This window comes from Carcharodon carcharias, chromosome 15 (assembly GCF_017639515.1).
Source record: "Carcharodon carcharias isolate sCarCar2 chromosome 15, sCarCar2.pri, whole genome shotgun sequence".
Classification (NCBI taxonomy): Eukaryota; Metazoa; Chordata; class Chondrichthyes; order Lamniformes; family Lamnidae; genus Carcharodon; species Carcharodon carcharias.
In genome coordinates, this window is record NC_054481.1 from 130,573,647 (window position 1) to 130,597,591 (window position 23,945).

The window sequence follows — 23,945 nt, forward strand, 5'->3', positions numbered from 1 at the left end:
ATATCATTTTACTCACTCAAGTGGAATGTCTAGTGGATTGCGAGGTTCAAACAAGGAGCTGTCACTTTCACTGCTCTTTTTCTTAACTGGCAGCTTAGAAAGGCTTGAACTATGTTGGTTTATATCTTTTTGTTTCGGCTGTGTTTTCTTTTTGATCTGCAGAGAAAACCAAAGGATATAAAGAACACTTTCTCCCAACTCGTTCACGTCTCATTGAGTGGATTGTTTGTTATTAAAACTGATGCGAACATAGAAACCATACCACTCTTGTACAAAGAATGAAATCACTTAAAATGTTTTTTTTAACTCTTTCTATTCTTTTTCTGACAATTTTCTCTCCTCCTCTTACTGATTCATCGAACCCTCCTCTGGTATAAGTTGTGCTCCAGTACTTCACCTGCGCTCTTCTCTAATATATGTGAAGTTGGACAATGAATATCAATAATAATAAAAACAAAAAAACTGCGGATGCTGGAAATCCAAAACAAAAACAGAATTACCTGGAAAAACTCAGCAGGTCTGGCAGCATCGGCGGAGAAGAAAAGAGTTGACGTTTCGAGTCCTCATGACCCTTCGACAGAACTTGCGTTCGAGTCCAAGAAAGAGTTGAAATATAAGCTGGTTTAAGGTGTGTGTTTGGGGGGGGGAGAGATAGAGAGACAAAGAGGTGGAGGGGGGGGTGGGGGTGTGTGGTTGTAGGGACAAACAAGCAGTGATAGAAGCAGATCATCAAAAGATGTCAACGACAATAGTTTAATAGAACACATAGGTGTTAAAATTAAAGTTGGTGATATTATCTAAACGAATGTGCTAATTAAGAATGGATGGTAGGGCACTCAAGGTATAGCTCTAGTGGGTTTTTTTTTTATATATATAATGGAAATAGGTGGGAAAAGGAAAATCTTTATAATTTATTGGAAAAAAAAGGGAAGGGGGAAACAGAAAGGGGGTGGGGATGGGGGAGGGAGCTTACGACCTAAAGTTGTTGAATTCAATATTCAGTCCAGAAGGCTGTAAAGTCCCTAGTCGGAAGATGAGGTGTTGTTCCTCCAGTTTGCGTTGGGCTTCACTGGAACAATGCAGCAAGCCAAGGACAGACATGTGGGCAAGAGAGCAGGGTGGAGTGTTGAAATGGCAAGCGACAGGGAGGTTTGGGTCATTCTTGCGGACAGACCGCAGGTGTTCTGCAAAGCGGTCACCCAGTTTATGTTTGGTCTCTCCAATGTAGAGGAGACCACATTGGGAGCAACGGATGCAGTAGACTAAGTTGGGGGAAATGCAAGTGAAATGCTGCTTCACTTGAAAGGAGTGTTTGGGTCCTTGGACGGTGAGGAGAGAGGAAGTGAAGGGGCAGGTATTGCATTTTTTGCGTGGGCATGGGGTGGTGCCATAGGAGGGGGTTGAGGAGTAGGGGGTGATGGAGGAGTGGACCAGGGTGTCCCGGAGGGAGCGATCCCTACGGAATGCCGATAAGGGGGGTGAAGGGAAGATCTGTTTGGTGGTGGCATCATGCTGGAGTTGGCGGAAATGGCGGAGGATGATCCTTTGAATGCGGAGGCTGGTGGGGCGATAAGTGAGGACAAGGGGGACCCTATCATGTTTCTGGGAGGGAGGTGAAGGCGTGAGGGCGGATGTGCAGGAGATGGGCCGGACACGGTTGAGGGCCCTGTCAACGACCGTGGGTGGAAAACCTCGGTTAAGGAAGAAGGAGGACATGTCAGAGGAACTGTTTTTGAATGTAGCATCATCGGAACAGATGCAACGGAGGCGAAGGAATTGAGAGAATGGGATGGAGTCCTTACAGGAAGCAGGGTGTGAGGAGCTGTAGTCGAGATAGCTGTGGGAGTCGGTGGGTTTGTAATGGATATTGGTGGACAGTCTATCACCAGAGATTGAGACAGAGAGGTCAAGGAAGGGAAGGGAAGTGTCAGAGATGGACCACGTGAAAATGATGGAGGGGTGGAGATTGGAAGAAAAATTAATAAATTTTTCCAAGTCCTGACGAGAGCATGAAGCGGCACCGAAGTAATCATCGATGTACCGGAGAAAGAGTTGTGGAAGGGGGCCGGAGTAGGACTGCAACAAGGAATGTTCCACATACCCCATAAAGAGACAGGCATAGCTGGGGCCCATGCGGGTACCCATAGCCACACCTTTTATTTGGAGGAAGTGAGAGGAGTTGAAGGAGAAATTGTTCAGTGTGAGAACAAGTTCAGCCAGACGGAGGAGAGTAGTGGTGGATGGGGATTGTTCGGGCCTCTGTTCGAGGAAGGAGCTAAGGGCCCTCAGACCATCCTGGTGGGGGATGGAGGTGTAGAGGGATTGGACGTCCATGGTGAAGAGTAAGCGGTTGGGGCCAGGGAACTGGAAATTGTTGATGTGACGTAAGGTGTCAGAGGAATCACGGATGTAGGTGGGAAGGGACTGGACAAGGGGAGAGAGAAGGGAGTCAAGATAACGAGAAATGAGTTCTGTGGGGCAGGAGCAAGCTGAGACGATCGGTCTACCCAAAATCCACAAACAGAACTGCCCCGGTAGACCGATCGTCTCAGCTTGCTCCTGCCCCACAGAACTCATTTCTCGTTATCTTGACTCCCTTCTCTCTCCCCTTGTCCAGTCCCTTCCCACCTACATCCGTGATTCCTCTGACACCTTACGTCACATCAACAATTTCCAGTTCCCTGGCCCCAACCGCTTACTCTTCACCATGGACGTCCAATCCCTCTACACCTCCATCCCCCACCAGGATGGTCTGAGGGCCCTTAGCTCCTTCCTCGAACAGAGGCCCGAACAATCCCCATCCACCACTACTCTCCTCCGTCTGGCTGAACTTGTTCTCACACTGAACAATTTCTCCTTCAACTCCTCTCACTTCCTCCAAATAAAAGGTGTGGCTATGGGTACCCGCATGGGCCCCAGCTATGCCTGTCTCTTTATGGGGTATGTGGAACATTCCTTGTTGCAGTCCTACTCCGGCCCCCTTCCACAACTCTTTCTCCGGTACATCGATGATTACTTCGGTGCCGCTTCATGCTCTCGTCAGGACTTGGAAAAATTTATTAATTTTTCTTCCAATCTCCACCCCTCCATCATTTTCACGTGGTCCATCTCTGACACTTCCCTTCCCTTCCTTGACCTCTCTGTCTCAATCTCTGGTGATAGACTGTCCACCAATATCCATTACAAACCCACCGACTCCCACAGCTATCTCGACTACAGCTCCTCACACCCTGCTTCCTGTAAGGACTCCATCCCATTCTCTCAATTCCTTCGCCTCCGTTGCATCTGTTCCGATGATGCTACATTCAAAAACAGTTCCTCTGACATGTCCTCCTTCTTCCTTAACCGAGGTTTTCCACCCACGGTCGTTGACAGGGCCCTCAACCGTGTCTGGCCCATCTCCCGCGCATCCGCCCTCACGCCTTCACCTCCCTCCCAGAAACATGATAGGGTCCCCCTTGTCCTCACTTATCGCCCCACCAGCCTCCGCATTCAAAGGATCATCCTCCGCCATTTCCGCCAACTCCAGCATGATGCCACCACCAAACACATCTTCCCTTCACCCCCCTTATCGGCATTCCGTAGGGATCGCTCCCTCCGGGACACCCTGGTCCACTCCTCCATCACCCCCTACTCCTCAACCCCCTCCTATGGCACCACCCCATGCCCACGCAAAAAATGCAATACCTGCCCCTTCACTTCCTCTCTCCTCACCGTCCAAGGACCCAAACACTCCTTTCAAATGAAGCAGCATTTCACTTGCATTTCCCCCAACTTAGTCTACTGCATCCGTTGCTCCCAATGTGGTCTCCTCTACATTGGAGAGACCAAACGTAAACTGGGTGACCGCTTTGCAGAACACCTGCGGTCTGTCCGCAAGAATGACCCAAACCTCCCTGTCGCTTGCCATTTCAACACTCCACCCTGCTCTCTTGCCCACATGTCTGTCCTTGGCTTGCTGCATTGTTCCAGTGAAGCCCAACGCAAACTGGAGGAACAACACCTCATCTTCCGACTAGGGACTTTACAGCCTTCTGGACTGAATATTGAATTCAACAACTTTAGGTCGTAAGCTCCCTCCCCCATCCCCACCCCCTTTCTGTTTCCCCCTTCCTTTTTTTTTTCCAATAAATTATAAAGATTTTCCTTTTCCCACCTATTTCCATTATATATATAAAAAAAACCCACTAGAGCTATACCTTGAGTGCCCTACCATCCATTCTTAATTAGCACATTCGTTTAGATAATATCACCAACTTTAATTTTAACACCTATGTGTTCTATTGTACTATTGTCGTTGACATCTTTTGATGATCTGCTTCTATCACTGCTTGTTTGTCCCTACAACCACACACCCCCACCCCCCCCCCCCACCTCTTTGTCTCTCTACCTCTCCGCCCCCCACACACACACCTTAAACCAGCTTATATTTCAACTCTTTCTTGGACTCGAACGCAAGTTCTGTCGAAGGGTCATGAGGACTCGAAACGTCAACTCTTTTCTTCTCCGCCGATGCTGCCAGACCTGCTGAGTTTTTCCAGGTAATTCTGTTTTTGTAATGAATATCAATAGACTAGTCAATTATGGAGAGCCTCACATCCAGAGTTTTCGTCTGGATGCAGAGGGACATTTCAGTGTGTGAATGGCTACATTTAGTTTTCTTTTTGAGGAAATCCTATTTTCCTGCACATTCCCAACCCCACATCATTTTCCTCTGGCTTTTTTGGCGGGTCAGGAATGCCTCGGGTGCAAAACACATACCTGCCCTCACTGAGGTTGTGATTCCCATTTTAAATGGGAATGAAAATCGGATTTCATCCTGTATACCATTTTTATCTGGCAGTGTGGTGGTTTTTGGAAGTCCATTAATAGGTTTTAGAGTTCGTAAAGAAAATGTTTTCATATCTTCAAATCTCACTAGTTGATGCTGTATTGTAACATAGACATGTTTTTAATGCAGTAATTGTTCATAGGGATTTGTCCTTTAAAGCTAAGTTGACCCTTTAAACACTGTTAGGAGCTGGGATATTGTGATGGAGAACTGAGACCAGCCTTCTAATGGGTCTGCCTCCGCACCCACACTCCAGCAAACTGCGCTGCAAACCCGGCCCTGGTGTGAAAAAGACTAACGTGGCGTGGAAAGTCATACATGGGTCGGGTGTGCAGTTTGTGGGACGTGGAAGTGCACAGAAGCACTCCCCTCTCTCCACCCAGCATCCCAAATTTACAGAGGCACTCCCTCACTACCACCACACTTTTGTCACCAGCCTCCCCCAGTTCCTGATCTTCTAGATCTTTTCCTACAATTCCTGCCCAGTGCAGTGCTTCAGTCTTGGGCACTGAAGGTTGGAGAGGGAGTGGTGCTGTGCGTGAGTGTGCTCATGCTTGGAAGAACTGTAAAACACTTTAAAAAAAAAAATCCCTGGCTATGATCAACTGACACAAAATTTATACACCAATTATGAGGTGCTGTTGATGCCTATGAATCATCTGCTACTTGCCTTAGCCAGCTGAGGGATGAACAGAAAGCTGAAGGAACTTCCAAAAAAAGAAGTATTTCATAGAGATCTTCACTGAATCTGAGGTCAAATTAAATTGGTCTAAATTATGCCATTTGAAACTCTTAATTCATTACTTGGACCAATTTACATCATTAAAATTTGGAATGGCTGTGAACTTACCTCCTCAGTGCTCCAGACTGAATTCACCTTGATCCTCCTCTTTGCTATTTCAATTGCCTCTCACTCCTGAAAGACTAAATCATATTCTGATATTCTGCTCTATGGTGCTATCACATAGTGTTGCAACAGATCACAACTAAAAATATCGATGAGAATTAGAAATTACATCACAAAAATAGACCATATATATACACAAGTACATACAAAATAGCAGCAGGAGTAGGCCACTCGGCCCCTCGAGCCTGGTCTGCCATTCAGTAAGATCATGGCTGATCTGATTGTAACCTTCCACCCTATACAGCCCAACATGTCCATGCCGGTATTTATTGTCCACGCCGGTATTTATTGTTCACACGAGCCTTCTCCCACCCTCATTCACATAGCCCAATCTGTATATCCTTCAATTCCTCTCTTCCTCATGTCTTTATTAGCTTCTCCTTAAATGTATCCAACACTGTTTGATTCAACTACTCCCTGTGGTAGTAAATTCCACATTCTCACCACTCTCTGGGTAAAGAAGTTTCCCCAGTTGGATTTATTAGTGACTAACCTAAATTTGTGTCCTCTAGTTTGGTCTCCCCTCAAATGGAAACATCTTTCCTACAACTATCCTATAAAATGCCTTCATAATTTTAAAGACCTCTATTAGGACACCAGTCAGCCTTCTCTTTAACCTCAGATTCAGTCTTTCCTGATAGTTATATCCTCTCAGTTCTGGTGTAATCCTTCTAAGTCTTTTTTGCACCAACTCAAGTTCCTCTATATCCTTTATGTAATATGGATAATTTAAAAATTAAAACCATTTTACAAATAAATCAAGTAAATTCACAAATTTCATGCTGTGGTAAAATCATGAGAGAGTAGAAAAGGCTTAAATTTTCTATCTTTTATGTACCACCTGCAAACTCTACTGCTGACTGGAGTAGTATCGAACAGCTGTGAGCAATTAACTATTTCGGGGCATCCCCAAGAACTGGAAAGCCTGAGTTACATATGATCATGAAACAGGAGGACGTCTCTCGGCCTCTCAGGCCTGCTGTACCATTCAATAAGATCATGGCTGATCTGATTGTAACCTCCCGCCTATCCCTGATAACCTTTCACCCCCCCCCCCACCGTCTATCAAGAATCTATCCAACTACGCCCTGAAAATACTCAAAGGCCCTGATTCCACTGCCTTTTGAGGAAGGGAGTTCTGAAGACTCACGACCCTCTGAGAGAAAAAGCTTCTCCTCATTTCTGTCTAAAATAAGCGACTCCTTATTTTTAAACTGTGACGCCTAGTTCTAGATTCTCCCACAAGAGGAAACATCCTCTCCATACCCACTGTGTCAAGACCCCTCAGGATCTTAAAGGTTTCAATCAAGTCGCTTCTTACTCTTTTAAGCTCCAGTGGATACAAGCCTAACCTGTCCAACCTTTCCTCAAAAGGCAACCTGCCCATTCCTGGTATTAGTCCCTCTGAATGTCAGAGCTCTGCAATCGCTCACCATTTAGATAATATACTTCTTTTTTATTCTTCCTGACAAAATGGACAATTTCACATTTGCCTGCATCATACTCCATTTGCCAGATCTTTGCCCACTCACTTAACCTATCCATGTCACTTTGTATCCTCCTTACATCCTCTTCACAGCTTACTTTCCTGCCTCTTTTTATGTCGTTAGCAAATTTAGCAACCATACCATCTGTCCCTTAATCCAAGTCATTTATATAAATTGTAAAAGGTTGAGGCCCCAGCACTGATCCCTGTGGCACACCACTCATCACACCCCGCCAACCAGAAAAAGACCCATTTATGGCTAGTCTCTGTTTCCTGTTAGCCAGCCGGTCTTCTATCCATAAATAAAAACAAAAAACCTGCGGATGCTTGAAATCCAAAACAAAAACAGAATTACCTGGAAAAACTCAGCAGGTCTGGCAGCATCGGCGGAGAAGAAAAGAGTTGACGTTTCGGGTCCTCATGATCCTTCGACAGAACTTGAGTGAGTCCAAGAAAAGGGTGAAATATAAGCTGGTTTAAGGTGTGTGGGGGTGGAGGGGGGGTTTGGGTGGGGGGAGAGAGAGAGAAGTGGAGGGGGTTGGTGTGGTTGTCGGGACAAACAAGCAGTAATAGAAGCAGATCATCAAAAGATGTCACAAACAACAGAACAAAAGAACACAGAGGTGTTGAAGTTGGTGATATTATCTAAATGAATGTGCTAATTAAGAATGGATGGCAGAGCACTCAAGGTATAGCTCTAGTGGGGGTGGGGGGAGCATAAAAGATTTAAAAATATTTAAAAATAATGGAAATAGGTGGGAAAAGAAAAATCTATATAATTTATTGGAAAAAACAAAAGGAAGGGGGAAGCAGAAAGGGGGTGGGGATGGAGGAGGGAGCTCAAGACCTAAAGTTGTTGAATTCAATATTCAGTCCGGAAGGCTGTAAAGTCCCTAGTCGGAAGATGAGGTGTTGTTCCTCCAGTTTGCGTTGGGCTTCACTGGAACAATGCAGCAAGCCAAGGACAGACATGTGGGCAAGAGAGCAGGGTGGAGTGTTAAAATGGCAAGCGACAGGGAGGTTTGGGTCATTCTTGCGGACAGAGAGCAGGTGTTCTGTAAAGCGGTCGCCCAGTTTACGTTTGGTCTCTCCAATGTAGAGGAGACCACATTGGGAGCAACAAATGCAGTAGACTAAGTTGGGGGAAATGCAAGTGAAATGCTGCTTCACTTGAAAGGAGTGTTTGGGCCCTTGGATGGTGAGGAGAGAGGAAGTGAAGGGGCAGGTGTTGCATCTTTTGCGTGGGCATGGGGTGGTGCCATAGGAGGGGGTTGAGGAGTAGGGGGTGATGGAGGACTGGACCAGGGTGTCCCGGAGGGAATGATCCCTACGGAATGCCGATAAGGGGGGTGAAGGGAAGATCTGTTTGGTGGTGGCATCATGCTGGAGTTGGCGGAAATGGCGGAGGATGATCCTTTGAATACGGAGGCTGGTGGGGTGATAAGTGAGGTCAAGGGGCACCCTATCATGTTTCTGGGAGGGAGGAGAAGGCGTGAGGGCGGATGCGCGGGAGATGGGCCGGACACGGTTGAGGGCCCTGTCAACGACCGTGGGTGGAAAACCTCGGTTAAGGAAGAAGGAGGATATGTCAGAGGAACTGTTTTTGAAGGTAGCATCATCGGAACAGATGCGGCGGAGGCGAAGGAACTGAGAGAATGGGATGGAGTCCTTACAGGAAGCGGGGTGTGAGGAGCTGTATTCGAGGTAGCTGTGGGGAGTCGGTAGGTTTGTAATGGATATTGGTGGACAGTTTATCACCAGAGATTGAGACAGAGAAGTCAAGGAAGGGAAGGGACCCTTCAGAGATGGACCAAGTAAAAATGATGGAGGGGTGGAGATTGGAAGCAAAATTAATAAATTTTTCCAAGTCCCGACGACAGCATGAAGCAGCACCGAAGTAATCATCGATGTACCGGAGAAAGAGTTGTGGAAGGGGGCCGGAGTAGGACTGGAACAAGGAATGTTCCACATACCCCATAAAGAGACAGGCATAGCTGGGGCCCATGTGGGTACCCATAGCCACACCTTTTATTTGGAGGAAGTGAGAGGAGTTGATGGTATCCATACCAATATGTTACCCCCTACACCATGAGCTTTTATTTTCCACAATAACCTTTGATGTGACACCTTATCATATGCCTTCTGGAAATACAGTATATCCACCGGTTCCACTTTATTCACAGCACATGTCAATCCTTCAAAGAACTCCAATAAATTGCCTTATTTTCCTTCTATTTAAATTTATTAAGATCAAGCAGGTTTGTGCCTTCTTTCCCACCTGATTCTGGTCTCTGGGTTTAGCTGGGAGATACTTTATAACTAGGTGGTTCAGACAAAATTTACTCCAAAACTTATGTACTGTAACAAATAGATGGCAGTCATTCTGAGGTGTCATTATACAGCAGTCGTCTATTGTTCCCATGACTTACTATGCCCTCAACTGAATTATTGCATTGCAACTTAATGTTGGGGTGGATCACCACCTGTTCTAATGTGTAAATAAATGAATGGCTGTGGGGAGAGACTGTGCTCAAAACTTACAGCACCTTCCAGAGTTGTAGATATCCATACACATACTGCTGTTATAATACGTCATCAGAATGAGTGCCATATGGCACATCACTCCCAGTAGATTTTCAGTTTTGGTCTTTCCTGTTATATTTTTAGTCACTTGTGGTATTAGCTCCTTATTCTGCATGACTCTTCTGCTTTGCAAAATTTCAATTCTGATCTCAGATGAACCACCTATTTCAAGTTCTACGTGTACAATGTAATCACAGATCATAGAATAGGACAGCACAGAATGAGTCCACTCACCCATCAACTTTGAGGCAGGTCTTTCAAAGAGTAATGCAATTAGTCCCTTTTCCCTGTTCTTTCCTCATAATCTTGTAATGAGTTTTCCCCCTCAAGTATGTATCCAACTCTCTTTGGAAGACTACTATTGAATCTGTATCCACCCTTTTTCAGGTTATTAATGATCCTTACCAAATGATCCAGGAACAAGTTTAATATCAAGTCAACTTCATCAATGAGCTCATCCATTCACACATTGATAAGTTAAAAAAATATAGGGCCCGGATTTTTATCCAAAGGAAAATCAGTTGGGAAGCTGATGACCGTCTATTCTATATCTTTCTACTTCATCACCCATCTCCTGTAAACAGATTAAAATCTAAATATATAACAGCAATGGAGTTCTCCTTGTCCACTAAATCTGTTAATTTTTTTTATTCATTCATGGGATTAGGGCTAGGCCAGCATTTATTGCCCATCTCTAGTTGCCCTTCAGAAGGTGATTGTGAGCTGCCTTCTGGAACCACTGCAGCCCATGTGGTGCAGGTACACCCACAGTGCTGTTAGGGAGGGAGTTCCAGGATTTTGTCCATGTGGTGCAGGTACACCCACAGTGCTGTTAGGGAGGGAGTTCCAGGATTTTGTCCATGTGGTGCAGGTACACCCACAGTGCTGTTAGGGAGGGAGTTCCAGGATTTTGATCCAGCAAAGGAGTGGTGATATATTTCCAAGTCAGTATTGAGAGTGGCTTGGAGGGGAACTTCCAGTTGGTGGTGTTCCCATGTGTCTGCTGCCCTTGTCCTTCTAGATAGTAGCTGTCGTGGGTTTGGAAGGTGCTGTCTAAGGAGCCTTGGTGAGTTCCTGCAGTGCATGTTATAGATTGCACACACTGCTGCCACTGCCCTTTGGTGGTGGAGAGAGTGAATATTTATGGATGGGGTGCCAATCAAGTGGGATGCTTTGTCCTGGATGGTGTACAGCTACTTGAGTGTTGTTGGAGTTGTACTCATCCAGGGAAGTGGAGAGTATTTAATCACACTCTTGACTTGTGCCTTGTAAATGGTGGACAGGCTTTGGGGAATCAGGAGCTGAGTTACTCACCACAGGATTCCCAGCCTCTGACCTGCTCTTGTAGCCACAGTATTGATATGGCTAGTCCCGTTCAGTTTCTGGTCAATGGTAACTCCCAGGATGTTGATAATGGGGGATTCAGCAATGGTAATGCCTTTGAATGTCAAGCGGGTTAGATTCTCTCTTGTTGGAGATAGTCATTGCCTGGCACTTGTGTGGTGTGAATATTACTTGCCATTTGTCAGCCCAAGCCTGGATATTGTCCAGGTCTTGTTGCATTTGGACATGGACTGCTTCAGTATCTGAGGAGTCACGAATGGTGAACATTGTGCAATCATCAGTGAACATTTGCTCTTCTGACCTTATGATGGAAGAAAGTTCATTGATAAAGTAGTTGAAGGTGGTTGGGCCTAGAACACTAGCCTGAGGAACTCCTGCAGTGAGGTTCTGGAACTGGGATGATTGACCTCCAACAACCTTTTTGCTAGGTATGACTCCAACCAGCAGAAAGCTCCCCCTGATTCCCACTGATTCCAGTTTTGCTAGGGCTCCTTGATGCCACACTCGGTCAAGTGTTGCCTTGATGTCAAGGGCAGTCACTCTCACCTCACCTCGGGAGTTGAGCTCTTTTGTCCGTGTTTGAACCAAGGCTGTAGTGAGGTCAGGAGCTGAGTGATCCTGGTGGAATTCAAACTGGGTGTCAGTGAGCAGGTTATTGCTAAGCAAGTGCCACTTGACAGCAGTGCTGATGACCCCTTCCATCACTTTACTGATGATTGAGAGTAGACTGATGTGGTAATTGCTGGGTTGGAATTGTCCTGTTTTTTGAGTACAGGACATACGTGGGCAATTTTCCACATTGCTGGGTAGATGCAAATTTTGTAGCTATATTGGAACAGCTTGGCTAGGGGTGTGGCAAGTTCTGGAGCACAAATCCTCAGTACTATTACCAGAATCTTGTCAGGGCCCATAGCCTTTGCAGTATACGTGCTTTCAGACGTTTTTTGATATCACATGTAGTGAACTGAATTGGCTGAAGGCTGGCATCTGTGATACTGGGGTCCTCCTCAAGAAAGTCCAATAGATTCATCAGACATGGCCTTCCTCTCAAAAGGCCTTGCTGACTGCTCACTTCCAGCCTGTCTATTTTTAACAAATTTAATTACTCCCTCCTTCAAAATACAATCTAATATTTACATTCCTAACAAAAGCCCAAGAGATTCTGGTCACAGGTTGCATTCCCACCAATATCTGGTACATGAAAATTGGATTAAAGGTTATCAAATATTATTTAAGCAATTTTTTTTCAGTTTGGACTATTTTGTACATTCCATAATTTGTACCTTGTGATCTATTGCGTAACACACTAAAGGCTGTTGCCTGCTGATGTCAGTTAGTAGTCAGTAGCCAAAATTACCTTCACATGCAATGATCCTCCAGTCACTTCCAGTAACTTTTCAATAAGGATAAAACACAGGATTGAGTATACAGAGCAGTTTTATGAGGCAAACTGCCACAACTAAAAGTTAACACTTAGAGTTTCATTCTGGAAAAGAATAAGTGAAATGTAATTATAAAAAACAAGATGTCTATATATTCTTACAGATAAATTTTCTGATTTTGATGTGCTGACAGGCTCCCATTTCTTCAAAATCTTCTCAGTTTCTGCAGCTCGGCACAACATTCGTACAGCTTCTTCTTGCACCAGCAGGTCCGGTAGTGTTGGTTTAAATGTCAAGTGCACCTTACACTTCTACAGTTCAGAGACAGAAGAGATAACATTTTAAGGTGGCAAACAAAAGTGTGAGTGATAAATAAAGCATGAAATTTATTGATTATGGAATAACGGTCCAATGAAAGGCCAGCATTTCTTGCAAACTTGAAAGAAATACTTCTTATAATATTTAAATATTTGAAGAGAAGCTGATGACAAAAATATTTAAAACTGGGCTGAAATCCATTGATGAAAATGGATGGAATACATCCCTGATTAGCAACAAGTTAACCAAATCATATCCTCAGAATTTTTATGTTTAAAGCTGACATTTATGTAATTTGTTAGCAGGAAAACAGGTATAAACTTATCTGAAACAAGAACAACTGATTATTAATCATTATTAAAATATCTCACTCATGATAAGGTTACAACTGGTGGTTATAATATAAGGGATGATAAATGTGAATGTGTTCTTCCTTGGTCAAGAAGTGACTGCACTGAACACTCCCAAGTGTAGCTCAGTTGAATGCATAGTAATGCTCCTTTCACTCTGCTCAATGACTTAAACCAATACCAACTTCAGAAAAACACCTTTTTTCCGTATCAGTGTGAACTTCTCCATTTCCGAGACCAACTATCCTTATACGCATCTGGAGTAAGATTGTCAAATTAAGTTGTGGGCCCTTCGCTCTCCAGTGAATTCAAATCCAGGTCTCAGGCATGAGAAGATAGTATTCAAAGCCACTGCTCCACCTACTGCATATACTCGAGCAATTGTCAATTTTGTGTAAAAGTCGACTCGACATTTGGCCAAAAAATCCTAACTCTTTCTACTTACCAACCACTCGCCACCTCCCTTGCAGATTGACTTTCTCCCTCATGCCAACTCTCTCACTCGCCACTTCCCTGCCTGACTCTCCCACTAGCTGCTTTCTGTCCTGAACCCTCACTGTGAGCAAGGCTCAGGAGTCGGTTGACAAGAGGGATGGAGCGAATGAAAGAAACTGCAAGCGGAAGGGTTGGATAGGGAAGCAGCGAGAGTTGGATAGGGAAGCAGCAAGCATCAGAGTCTTAGGGAGTGGGACAGGCCACTACATAATGGCTTATCGGGTCATGTATGCTCTGTCGGCCCCACTGCGAAACAATTTCAACCTCTCGAAAATATTACTCATGTAAAAGTCGAGTTTTAGAGACCAAATTTTTAGGCAAGTAGTAGGGGGTTAACTTATACATGAGTATATATGATAGTTCTCCAGAGACGTGCTGAATTTGAATCACCAGTGATGATTGTCTTCAAATGTCAATTTCTACAGATCTATGAACATGGAACCACAATTGATGCACGAAACACTTAGAAAGCATATTCATATAGAAACACCTCAATGTCCTTCTTAGAGGTGTGCATAAAACCCACACGAAACCAAAGAAGGAAAGATTGAAGGGTTGACCAATGCTTTAATCAGAGTGATGGGTTTTAAAGAAGATCTTAATGGAGGACAGGGAGGTGAACAAGTGTCGGGTGTTTCAAAATGTGGGCCTTAGATGGCTGAAGGCACAGTTGCTAATGGCGGAATGAAGAGTCCACAAGCCAGAGCCAGAAGAATGTAGAGTTTGGGGAAGGGGAGGATGGGTGGATGTTATAGGGCCAGACAAGATTACAGAAATAGGGAGAGCAAAGCCATGAGGGATTTGACCACAAGGGCGAGAATTTTAAACGTGGGATTAAAAGCCAATGCGTGTCAGAGGGCACAGGGGCAATGGTTGAGCAGGTGTGGCATAGAATACGGGCAACAGAGGTTTGGAACAGTCGAAGTTTTTAGAAGGTGGAAAATGGAATGTTGGCCAGGAGATTACTGAAATAGTTGAGCATGGAGATGACAAAGACATGGATGAACTGAGGCAGGGTGGATGGAGAGGATATGGAGTCAGAAGCACAAAGCAGGATTGAATAGGACACTGAGATTTGGTTCCGGCTGAGACAATGGCTGGGACAGGGGTGGAATCTGTGATGAGATAGGCCTTCAGGGCCAGGGCTAAAAAAGGACAGGAGGTAGGTTTGGCTTGGTGAGGAACCAAGGATGGTGATGAAATCAATAAATTCCTTCCATTTGCTGTTAGAAGTGAGGGGAAGAGGGTTTATGGAGGTGGTTGGTAGTACAGGAAAGGATCTGGGGGCTATCTTTACTCAAATTAACTTGTTTTATAGAAAAAGTTACAAGCTTCTTATCATGGCACAATCTCCATTTCTTTTACACATTTTAATACATTTCCTTTCAGCTACGTGAAAAAGCTGTGGACAAACTCTGACCTCTCCTGGCATTACAATTCCAACAGCAGGTGTAATAGTTAAATAAGGATATTCCGGGATGATAAATTCAAACAATGTTGGCCCAACAGGAGCAATTTCTTCTTTTCCGATCCTTGGCACAAGGTGAGTAAATTCATTTTGGCTGGAGTGTGCATTCTCCACATACAGAGTCACTGTAGATGTATCATTCAAAGCTGTAGCAGCAAAGTGAATCACTGAATGGGATAACTTCAGCGGAGGGAAGACACCAACAGCTTTACAGGAAATCTTGAATTCCCTAGATAAAAAACAAATTGATAAAGTGTTGCTTGTGGTTCTGCAATTACATCAAGATATCAATGATTGTTTAAACAGTGAGTGTGATGATAGTTATTTCTGAATAGTACCTACTGCCTTTGATCAACAATGCTGAAAGTCTAATACTGTACAGTCAGATTTTTCACACTTGTAAAGGCATCAGTCAATGCACTGCTTGATATTCTGTACATACTGCAGATATTTTGAGTTTGCTTACTTAACACTGATGTAGAAAAGAGAATCTTTTAATACAATCAATGTAGTATATTGTAATACCTGAACATTTTGTTACATTGCCCTGTCGGGGAAGTGTAGATGAAATTAATTCAATAATGGCTGCCTGCAGTTGAGCATGTGTTAATCTTAGTCAATACAGAACAGAAAAATAACAATGAGGCTGGGATGAAATTAAAAGCTGAAGCACATTGTGACATATTTTTGGAACTCCTAAGGTTGAATTTGAGGAAGTTTGAGCAATTTGAAAGATCGCTTAATGTATGTGCTCAGGTACACTGAGTCAGCATGGTACATAATAGAAAAAAAATGGCAATGAAGGCATGTTTGGGGACAGTGGGGGAATGAAACACTAACAAAGAGGACTGGTGTAATTACAAACAAAATTTACTCATTTGGCTGAAAATGAATATAATAGGAGATGAGGATAAAGTAAATGAATATTGCTGAAAAGAGAGACATATTGCCAAAGCTTTTTGTCTTGCACTCATCAGGACAAATGCAAGAATGCCAAATTTCAAATGATGACAACGATTTATAGTGCAGGAGAAGAAGGTGCTGATTGGTTGGGAAGTCGATTCTGATTGGCTGAGGCATTGCCATGGAGAAAGCAATGGGCTTTCTCAAGCTCCCAAGTAATTCAAAAGGTGCAAGCCTTGAACATATTCCTTTTATTTACAGAAAATGGGTTCAAGTGTATGAATGTATGTCACTTTTAGCAAGCATATATGAGTCAACCTACAAGCTTAACGGATTATCTTAAATTGGTCATTAGTGTAGCTATTAGCACACTCAGGATTGTTCAGCAAGTGCTACCTAATCACGGTATAATGTCTAACAGTAGATGTTCTGTTTTGGGTTTTGCAAGCGCAGCTGGTTGAGTACGGTCTCTATTATGCCTATGACAAATAATGGAAGAAACATGCTGTTTGATTCAATCAGCCAATCATTGGGACAAATGGCCTATGACCTGGCATTGCACTGGCACTGAAATTCAAACATGAATTGTATGGTAGGCAGATCATCTTATTTGGACTGATGTCAACAAGATGTTAGTGGAAATAGGCAGAGTACTGACTTTGTCAGGACTTTATCAGGGTCCAGTCTCAAAGGGAAAAATCCTCCTCATGGATTCCGGAAATTTGAGATAAATTTCGATGCTTGATCTCTCCAAAATTCTTACCAACCTGCTCGTTAAGAAGCCTGTGTGTTCACACTATCTTCTGTCTTATTTTTATTCTTCTAGAAATGTTTGATGTATCTTTACATAAATTTTACATTAATAGGCCATGTTGACATAATTAGGATCACAGGTTAATTGCAGACTGGTGGACCTAGTTACAATAGCGCAATCGATTGATAAATCTAATGACATGTAAGCACTATAACATAAAGTTCACTGTTTCAGAATAAACAATTATGGAGCACAACATATTTATTATTTCTAGTGCATTTCAGTACCCATTAGGGCAAAGAACTATTTTCATTTCTAGTAATGAGCATCAACACCGAGTTCTGCCAGATCAAGTGTAGCAGTGGCAATATTTACAACAAAACTGCCCCAACAATATGTTGAATTACAAACTATTTTATGCTGCTGATTTCTGCTCACAAGATTGAGAATCCTCAATTCATTATGTTTAGGGTCTTTTCATTCAGTAACATTGTGCACTCAACTTGAATTGAGGTCTTTTGCTATGCATTAGTTACGTATCTGTTTTGAAAATATTTCTGCACAGGAAGCAGAGGGTTTGATCTATTGATGTAGTAACCAGTGGTCCCATATAATATAATGTGGATCCTTCCCTATAGGTACCGACACAGAGTATCCAAACTGAATAGGGCCATCTGGAAGAACCTGTAATAATGCAGCAAATCCCCAGGAGAAGGGGAAATCACCCAAGTTCCTCTTTCACACCCAGTGACCAATCAATTTAGCGTTGGGAGAGAACAGGGAAATTGATGCCTACTCTCTCTAAGTCAACAAATAATGACCTGAAAAAAAATTACAGAAAAGGTAGATGGGAACTGTTTTTTTAAAAAAAAATTAATTCTCTAGTTCCAAAAAGAAATGACCACATTAGGCACAAGCTCATATCCAAGTGTTCTGGGAAATCATCGAATCTCTTGAATTTTATCAGAACTCCAAACTGACAAAAATAAATAAATGCAAAATACTGCGGATGCTGGAAATCTGAAATAAAAACAGAAAATGCTGGAAAACCTCAGCAGGTCTGACGGCATCTGTGGAGAGAGAAATGGAGTTAACATTTCGAGTCTGTTTGACCCTTCTTCAGACCAAAAAAATGTTTAAACTGAGCCAAGGTTTCCTGAACACTTTTGATGCTGAAAGCAATTTTAGTGGTTGGATTTTGCATATGCTTTGAAGAGCTAGGACCGGTTTAGCTCAAGCCAAACTTGCTTAATCATTACAATACATTGGCCATTATCTGGCTCTTCATGTGCAAGATACTGCATCAGAACTGCGATCTACTTCTTTGTATCTTAGGTTGTGATGTTTAAGTAATAGTCATTATTTCAAACCAACCAGAATCCATATGGAATTGCATCAGTATTTAAGAATAAATAGCTCCTGTGAAAGTAATTCTTTTATGGATTTTAAAATAAATGACTTGTTCCAAAATGTCTATATTTCAAAGGGTATGAAAGGAAGGAACAAAAAGAAGAAAAGTGAATAACTAAGAAACGGATTTGACATACTGGATGGAAACTATAAGACCCTGACGGACAATCCTTTCTTCTACTGGACGCCTGCTGCTGTTGATTATTTGAAGTGTCTTTGCTGATCTATTTTGTTTTATTTTTAAATAAAGCTCAGCAACTAAACCACATCTGAAAAGCATATAATAATTTGACTATCAATGCTGAATAACGCACAAATCGAGGCACAATTGGCAGTCAGAACATTAAGTTCGAGTTCTAGTGGCAACTAAAATATTCCTTCTGTGTGAAATTACATTTTTTCTTCAAATTCTGTTACTTAATATACAGGGTATTAATAGTAAAATAAGTAATCTTATTCTGCAGACATGATAAGCATTCTTTCTGATCAAAAGATTGATATTTAACTCAAAAGTGATCATTTGCATATATGTAAAATAGCACTTAATGATTGTCATCAGCTTCTTGTGCTCTTGAATTAATTTAAAGACCGGCTCAAATATCTGTGCTGAGACTGGAAACGTGCACATCGGATAAACATGATTTCTCACCAGTGCTGGCAACTTCCAGGTGTTGTTTCGCTCATGGGAAAGAGTATCATAACTCATTCAAATCTGTGATTCTCATGAATGATGTGCTTTTCATAGTTGTGCAAGATCTGGCATAACTCACTGTCACAGGTGAAATAGTCCCCATTTATGAAGGTTACAGTGCTTGATGGAGGAAAGGTGTGCCACTGTTGGATGTTTTTAACCCTTTGAGGAATACAGCAACAACTTTGCACCAAATCAAAGATAACAGGGTTAAATGTAATTTAGCTGTCTTCCTGCTACATTCATGCCTGTTTATTTGCTCAGCTATATTCAATGCTTCTCCACAGCCTGATGTCATAATATCTGCAGCACATACACACGCAAAACAATGCCTGAAGCTGGAAACAGGCAGCACCCTATGAAATTATTTCAAAAGGGCAATAATTGGGGCAGCACAGGAAACAATGAGTATGCAATTCCTCAGTAATAACTGTTTGCAATATGAATGAATTCCTAGCTGTTCCAATGGTTCAGTAGTAAAGTCTGTCCCCAAATCAGCTATATAAATATATATATAGCAATGCCACAAATCACTTCGGTTACATACATTAATTTACGCTGTTTCCAGTCTGGCAATGCCTCAATTTTAAACTCTTATCCTTGGTTTCAAATTTCACCATGGTCTCTCTCTTCCCCATCTCCTGTAACTTCAAGTTCTGCAACCGTCCAAGATATCAGCACTTCTCCAAATCGCACTTTTTGAGTATCTCCAACTTTCATTGCTCCACCATTGGTGGCTATGCCTTCAGATGCCTAGGCCTTAAGCCATGGAATTCCCTACCAAATTCAAAATGGAGGTGCCTCTTCTCCAACTGAAAATTTAAATGGCTTTTGCAGCCAATCCACTGGGTGGAGGGGTGGGGCATGGGGTGGTGGGGGTGGTGGTGGACAGGGACCCTCCATAGGGCAGCCTGCGGCTGCTGGTGCTGCACCCAGACAGGCAGGGAGGGCCTGTAAGCCTGTTTGGACCTTTGGCTCCCACTGCTCTGTTGCCAGGATGCTGTCTCCAGGTGTTAAACTGTCCCATGCTCCCTTGGGGAGTCTGAAGGCCAAGTGGAAAATCCCAGTTCACATCTGTTAATAGGGCCTTTTGGCAGATAACCCTATGTCCCCATCTCCCCTCCAGGAAAATAGCCCAGGTTGGGATGAAGCCGGAGAACCAGCATGCTTGCTGGCGGTGCGAAATTTCGCACTGGCCCGCCTCCATTCCTGCCTCAACAGGGGCTAAAAATCCAGCCCAAACAACCCAGGCGGAACAAAACAGTTCAGACCAGTACTTTTACTTCCCAGTTTTTAACTGGTTTTTCCTTCTGGGAAAATATTATGGTCACTGCTTTCTGAATTCATCAATTTAAAGGCACTTTTAAGGGCAAAAGATACATTTTTCAGGTTGATTTCTCTTTCAATAGTAAACATTGGTCTTGAATAGTATTATATTATGGAAGAGTTCACTGATTACCCAACTGTCACCAAAGGCATAATGTGTTAAATCTCTGCTTCATTTAACAGAATTGGAGAGCTATCTCTTCTATTTTCTGGAAAGATTCAATTGAATGGCTTCCCCAAACACTAGGATGTTTAAACTGTTAAAGCATGTGGCTAATTTTATCACATGTGGACCTGACTAAAAGAAGTAATAGCATCACCATACTTGTGATAGGGAATCCTCAACAAATCTCCGTTTGTTACAGCTGTGGGTAGTTAAGATGTAGACATTCGTGCTGCACATAAATCTCCTTAACAACTGTACCATTCTAAAACAACCAACAGGGCATTCTATACAGGCACAAGTTTATCACAGCTGGATTATTAAAGGAGATTTTTTTTTAGAATCCTAAATAAAAATAAATTCTATTTTAGATGTTGACATCCCTGCCTTACATTGTCAGAATTTCCTGTTTTAATCTCAATTTAACAGCATTTAAAAAAAGAAGCCCTGGGATGGGAGTAACGTTGGCAAAACCAGATTTATTATCCATCCATTTCTGGGATGAGGGGCTTATCTTAGGAAGAAATGTTGAACAGGGTAGGCCTATACCCATTGGTGCTTAGAAGAATGAGAGGTAATCTTATTGAAACATATAAGATCCTGAGGGGATTTGATAAGCTAGACATTAGGAGGATGTTTCTGCTTGTGAGCAAAACTAGTACCAGGGGACAGAGTTTAAGAATAAGAGATCTACCATTTAAGATGGGAATGAGGAGAAACTTTTTCTCTCAAAGGTTGTCAGTATGTGGAATTCTCTTCCCCAGATAACAGTGGAGGCTGGGTCATTGAATTTATTCAAGGCAGAATTAGACAGATTTTTGATAGACAAGGAGCCAAGGGTCATGGGGAACAGACAACAAAGTGGAGTTGAGATCACAACCAGATCAGCCATGATCTTATTGAATGGCAGAGCAGGCTCGAAGGGCTGAATGGCCTTCTCCTGCTCCTAAGTCCTATGTTCCTACGTTCCCTTGCTGCCCTGAGAGGATGGATTGTAGGCCTTAATTCTCCTTGAATCATTTGGCCCTTGCAATGATGATACTCTCAAACAGTGGTTTTAGATAGAAAATTAAGTTTTTTTATTTTAGCCCTAATTATTAGCATGTTATACTATAGCGGAGGGAAAGAAAGTAGGCATGAGAAAGAATTTTGAAACCATCAAGAGTCCAGTGAGTCTTTGGCCGGGATTTTCTGGCCCAGGCGTGGGCAGGACCAGCCGTGGGTGAGGTGGTGCCCCAGCCAGAAGTCCATTGACCTGCGGCAGGACCGGAAGATCCCAGTGGCAGGCGGGTTTGGAAAATCCCACCCTTTGTTATTGACCATTGTTCTCATTGGCAAGAACCACAGGAGATAAAGATTGAGTATCTTGTCCATTATCTATTGTTCTCCTTTCTCTTTATGGTATTTTAGGTTTATAATAAATTGCCTTTTTTTAAAAAAGCCTAAGAATTGTGCATTCACTAAGGTAGTACTGGTCATAAACAAAAGCCACCTACAAAGCTGGAGTGAAAAGCGTGACATAATAGGCTAAGCCTATTTAAATCCAGTCGTTAGCATGGATGCTTCATCACAGGGTGTTCAAATAGATTATTAGGTTGTCATCTTCTTTGGCGAGGGATAGTCTCTGGGGACACCAGCCTTATGCCTTTGAACTTTACCATGAGCGAAAACTGTATTTATTAGCATAAGAAACCTTTTGATTTTCTTTGTCTCAGCCCAATCTTCAAAGCAAGAAGAGGGCGGAGGATTTAAGATTTCTGAGGTAAAAAGAACTGGATTCTTTGTTCTGTAAAAGCAGCACAAGCTGATATGTGCTTTCTTGTTACAGTTTATCTGGTACATAGTTTACAGTCCATACTGAGCATTTATTTTTCTACTTTTCAAAACCTGTCAGCTCATGGGAGGTCTCACTCCGTAAGCTAATTACAGTAACAAGTATTTCTGTTCGATCCCTAGACAATGCTACATTAGCAGATATTATGCCTATGAAATTTCAAGGGCAATCTATGCCAAGCTCACAACATCCAATGTGCCCAGAGGAAGGCCAGAAGCAGAACAGCAGCAGAAGCTCCCTCCAAATACCAATAACGATAGCATGAACTGCCAGTTCTGTGGACGTCCATTCTGATCTCACATTGAACTCTTCAGTCATGAGAGGACCCCCAGAAGACGATGAGGTCACTTACAGCTTGTACATACTCGAATAACAAGAAGTTTACTACAAACATACGAACATGTGAAATGGGAGAAGTAGGCCATTCAGTCCCTCGGGCCTGCTTCACCATTCAATTAGATCATGGCTGATCTGTTTGTGTTTCTAATTCCACATTCTTATTTACTCCCGATAACCTTTGATTCCCTTGCCTCACAAGAATCTATCTACCTCCGCCTTAAAGATATTCAATAACCCCTCCTCCACTGCCTTCTAAGGCAGATGTTCCAAAGTCGCATGTCCCTCTGAGAGTGTTGAGCCCATGCAGAAGTGCAGGAACAAAGTCCTGGACCAAGGTCTCCATGGCGGCCGCCATCCTACCAGCGCTGACCTCGATGCGTTGACATGCCACGCTATCATCTGAGTGAAAGCAGACTGACTCCTCCATCATGCCTTGCAATCTGAGGAGTGTAGCAGACACCCCTTCCTGAGGTTCCCGAGCTTGCCTTTGCAGCTCCAGCAACTGTGACATAACTGAGTCCAGAGGCTCATCATCTGACTTAGACTCAGCAATGTTCTGGCCCCCAGCAGTCTTCCGAGTGCCAGGGACCTGGGAAGTCCCTGCCTCCAGCTGCTGTGGATTGGACAGTGCAATGTGCTCACCGGATCGTGATCCCGAGGCTATTCTAAAGCTCGGTCCCACCGAGGTGTGTGTGTCTGCGCTGGTGGAGGGTGTGGGTGAGCGCTGTGATGGGACTTCAGGGAAGGTGCCTCCAGATTCCTCTTCAGAGGTTTCTTTGGGGCTTGATTGGAGGCCCTGGGTCATGGACTCTGTCGGCTGTTTGGCAGATGTGCCTGCGAAAGCAAGGGGAGATAATTAGTGCAAGGCAGTGGCTTGTGCTCAGGACACATTACTACTCACAGCATGGTTATCTGATAGATGTTGCATTGCTGGACCCTCACTTGTTACAGCACCGCCAACCTAATCGTCAGCGCAGGCACAGTCCAGATCCTCACCAGCCAGCTGGATGGCCCTGTTTTCAAAGTCCATGAGGACCTTGATTTTGGGCATTCTGCCACTGGTCTGTGATCTCCCTCGTGTTGTGTTTCAGCTTGTCCTGCATGGGTAGAGATGGAAAAAGTGTAAGTGTGATGCCTGCCAGGCCAGATGATAAGTATGCCTGACCTGTGCGGGTAGTGAGTGGTCCTATGGACAGGATGAGGACAGTGACAGTGAGTGTGAGAGAGTGAATGGTAGTGTCCCTTGAACTGACAGTGAGTGAGGGCCCTGTGAATGTGTGATAGGTGTGTGAGTGTGTGAATTGAGAGAGATGAGAAGAGTGACTCACCCTGGTGGAACGGAGGAGATCATTCATTCTCTT

The 23,945-nt window shown here is 43.4% G+C and overlaps 1 protein-coding gene across 1 annotated transcript in view; it reads right to left on the minus strand.

The window, feature by feature from the left end:
- Nucleotides 1-23,945, minus strand: part of cfap74 (cilia and flagella associated protein 74) — a 346,673-nt gene that overhangs the window by 180,160 nt on the left and 142,568 nt on the right. The window contains exons 26-28 of the mRNA XM_041207020.1: nt 15,117-15,393; nt 12,695-12,844; nt 17-156 (exon numbers count right to left, since the gene is read on the minus strand). Of these exons, the coding sequence (XP_041062954.1) occupies nt 17-156; nt 12,695-12,844; nt 15,117-15,393 (567 nt within the window). The remainder of the gene's footprint in view (nt 1-16; nt 157-12,694; nt 12,845-15,116; nt 15,394-23,945) is intronic.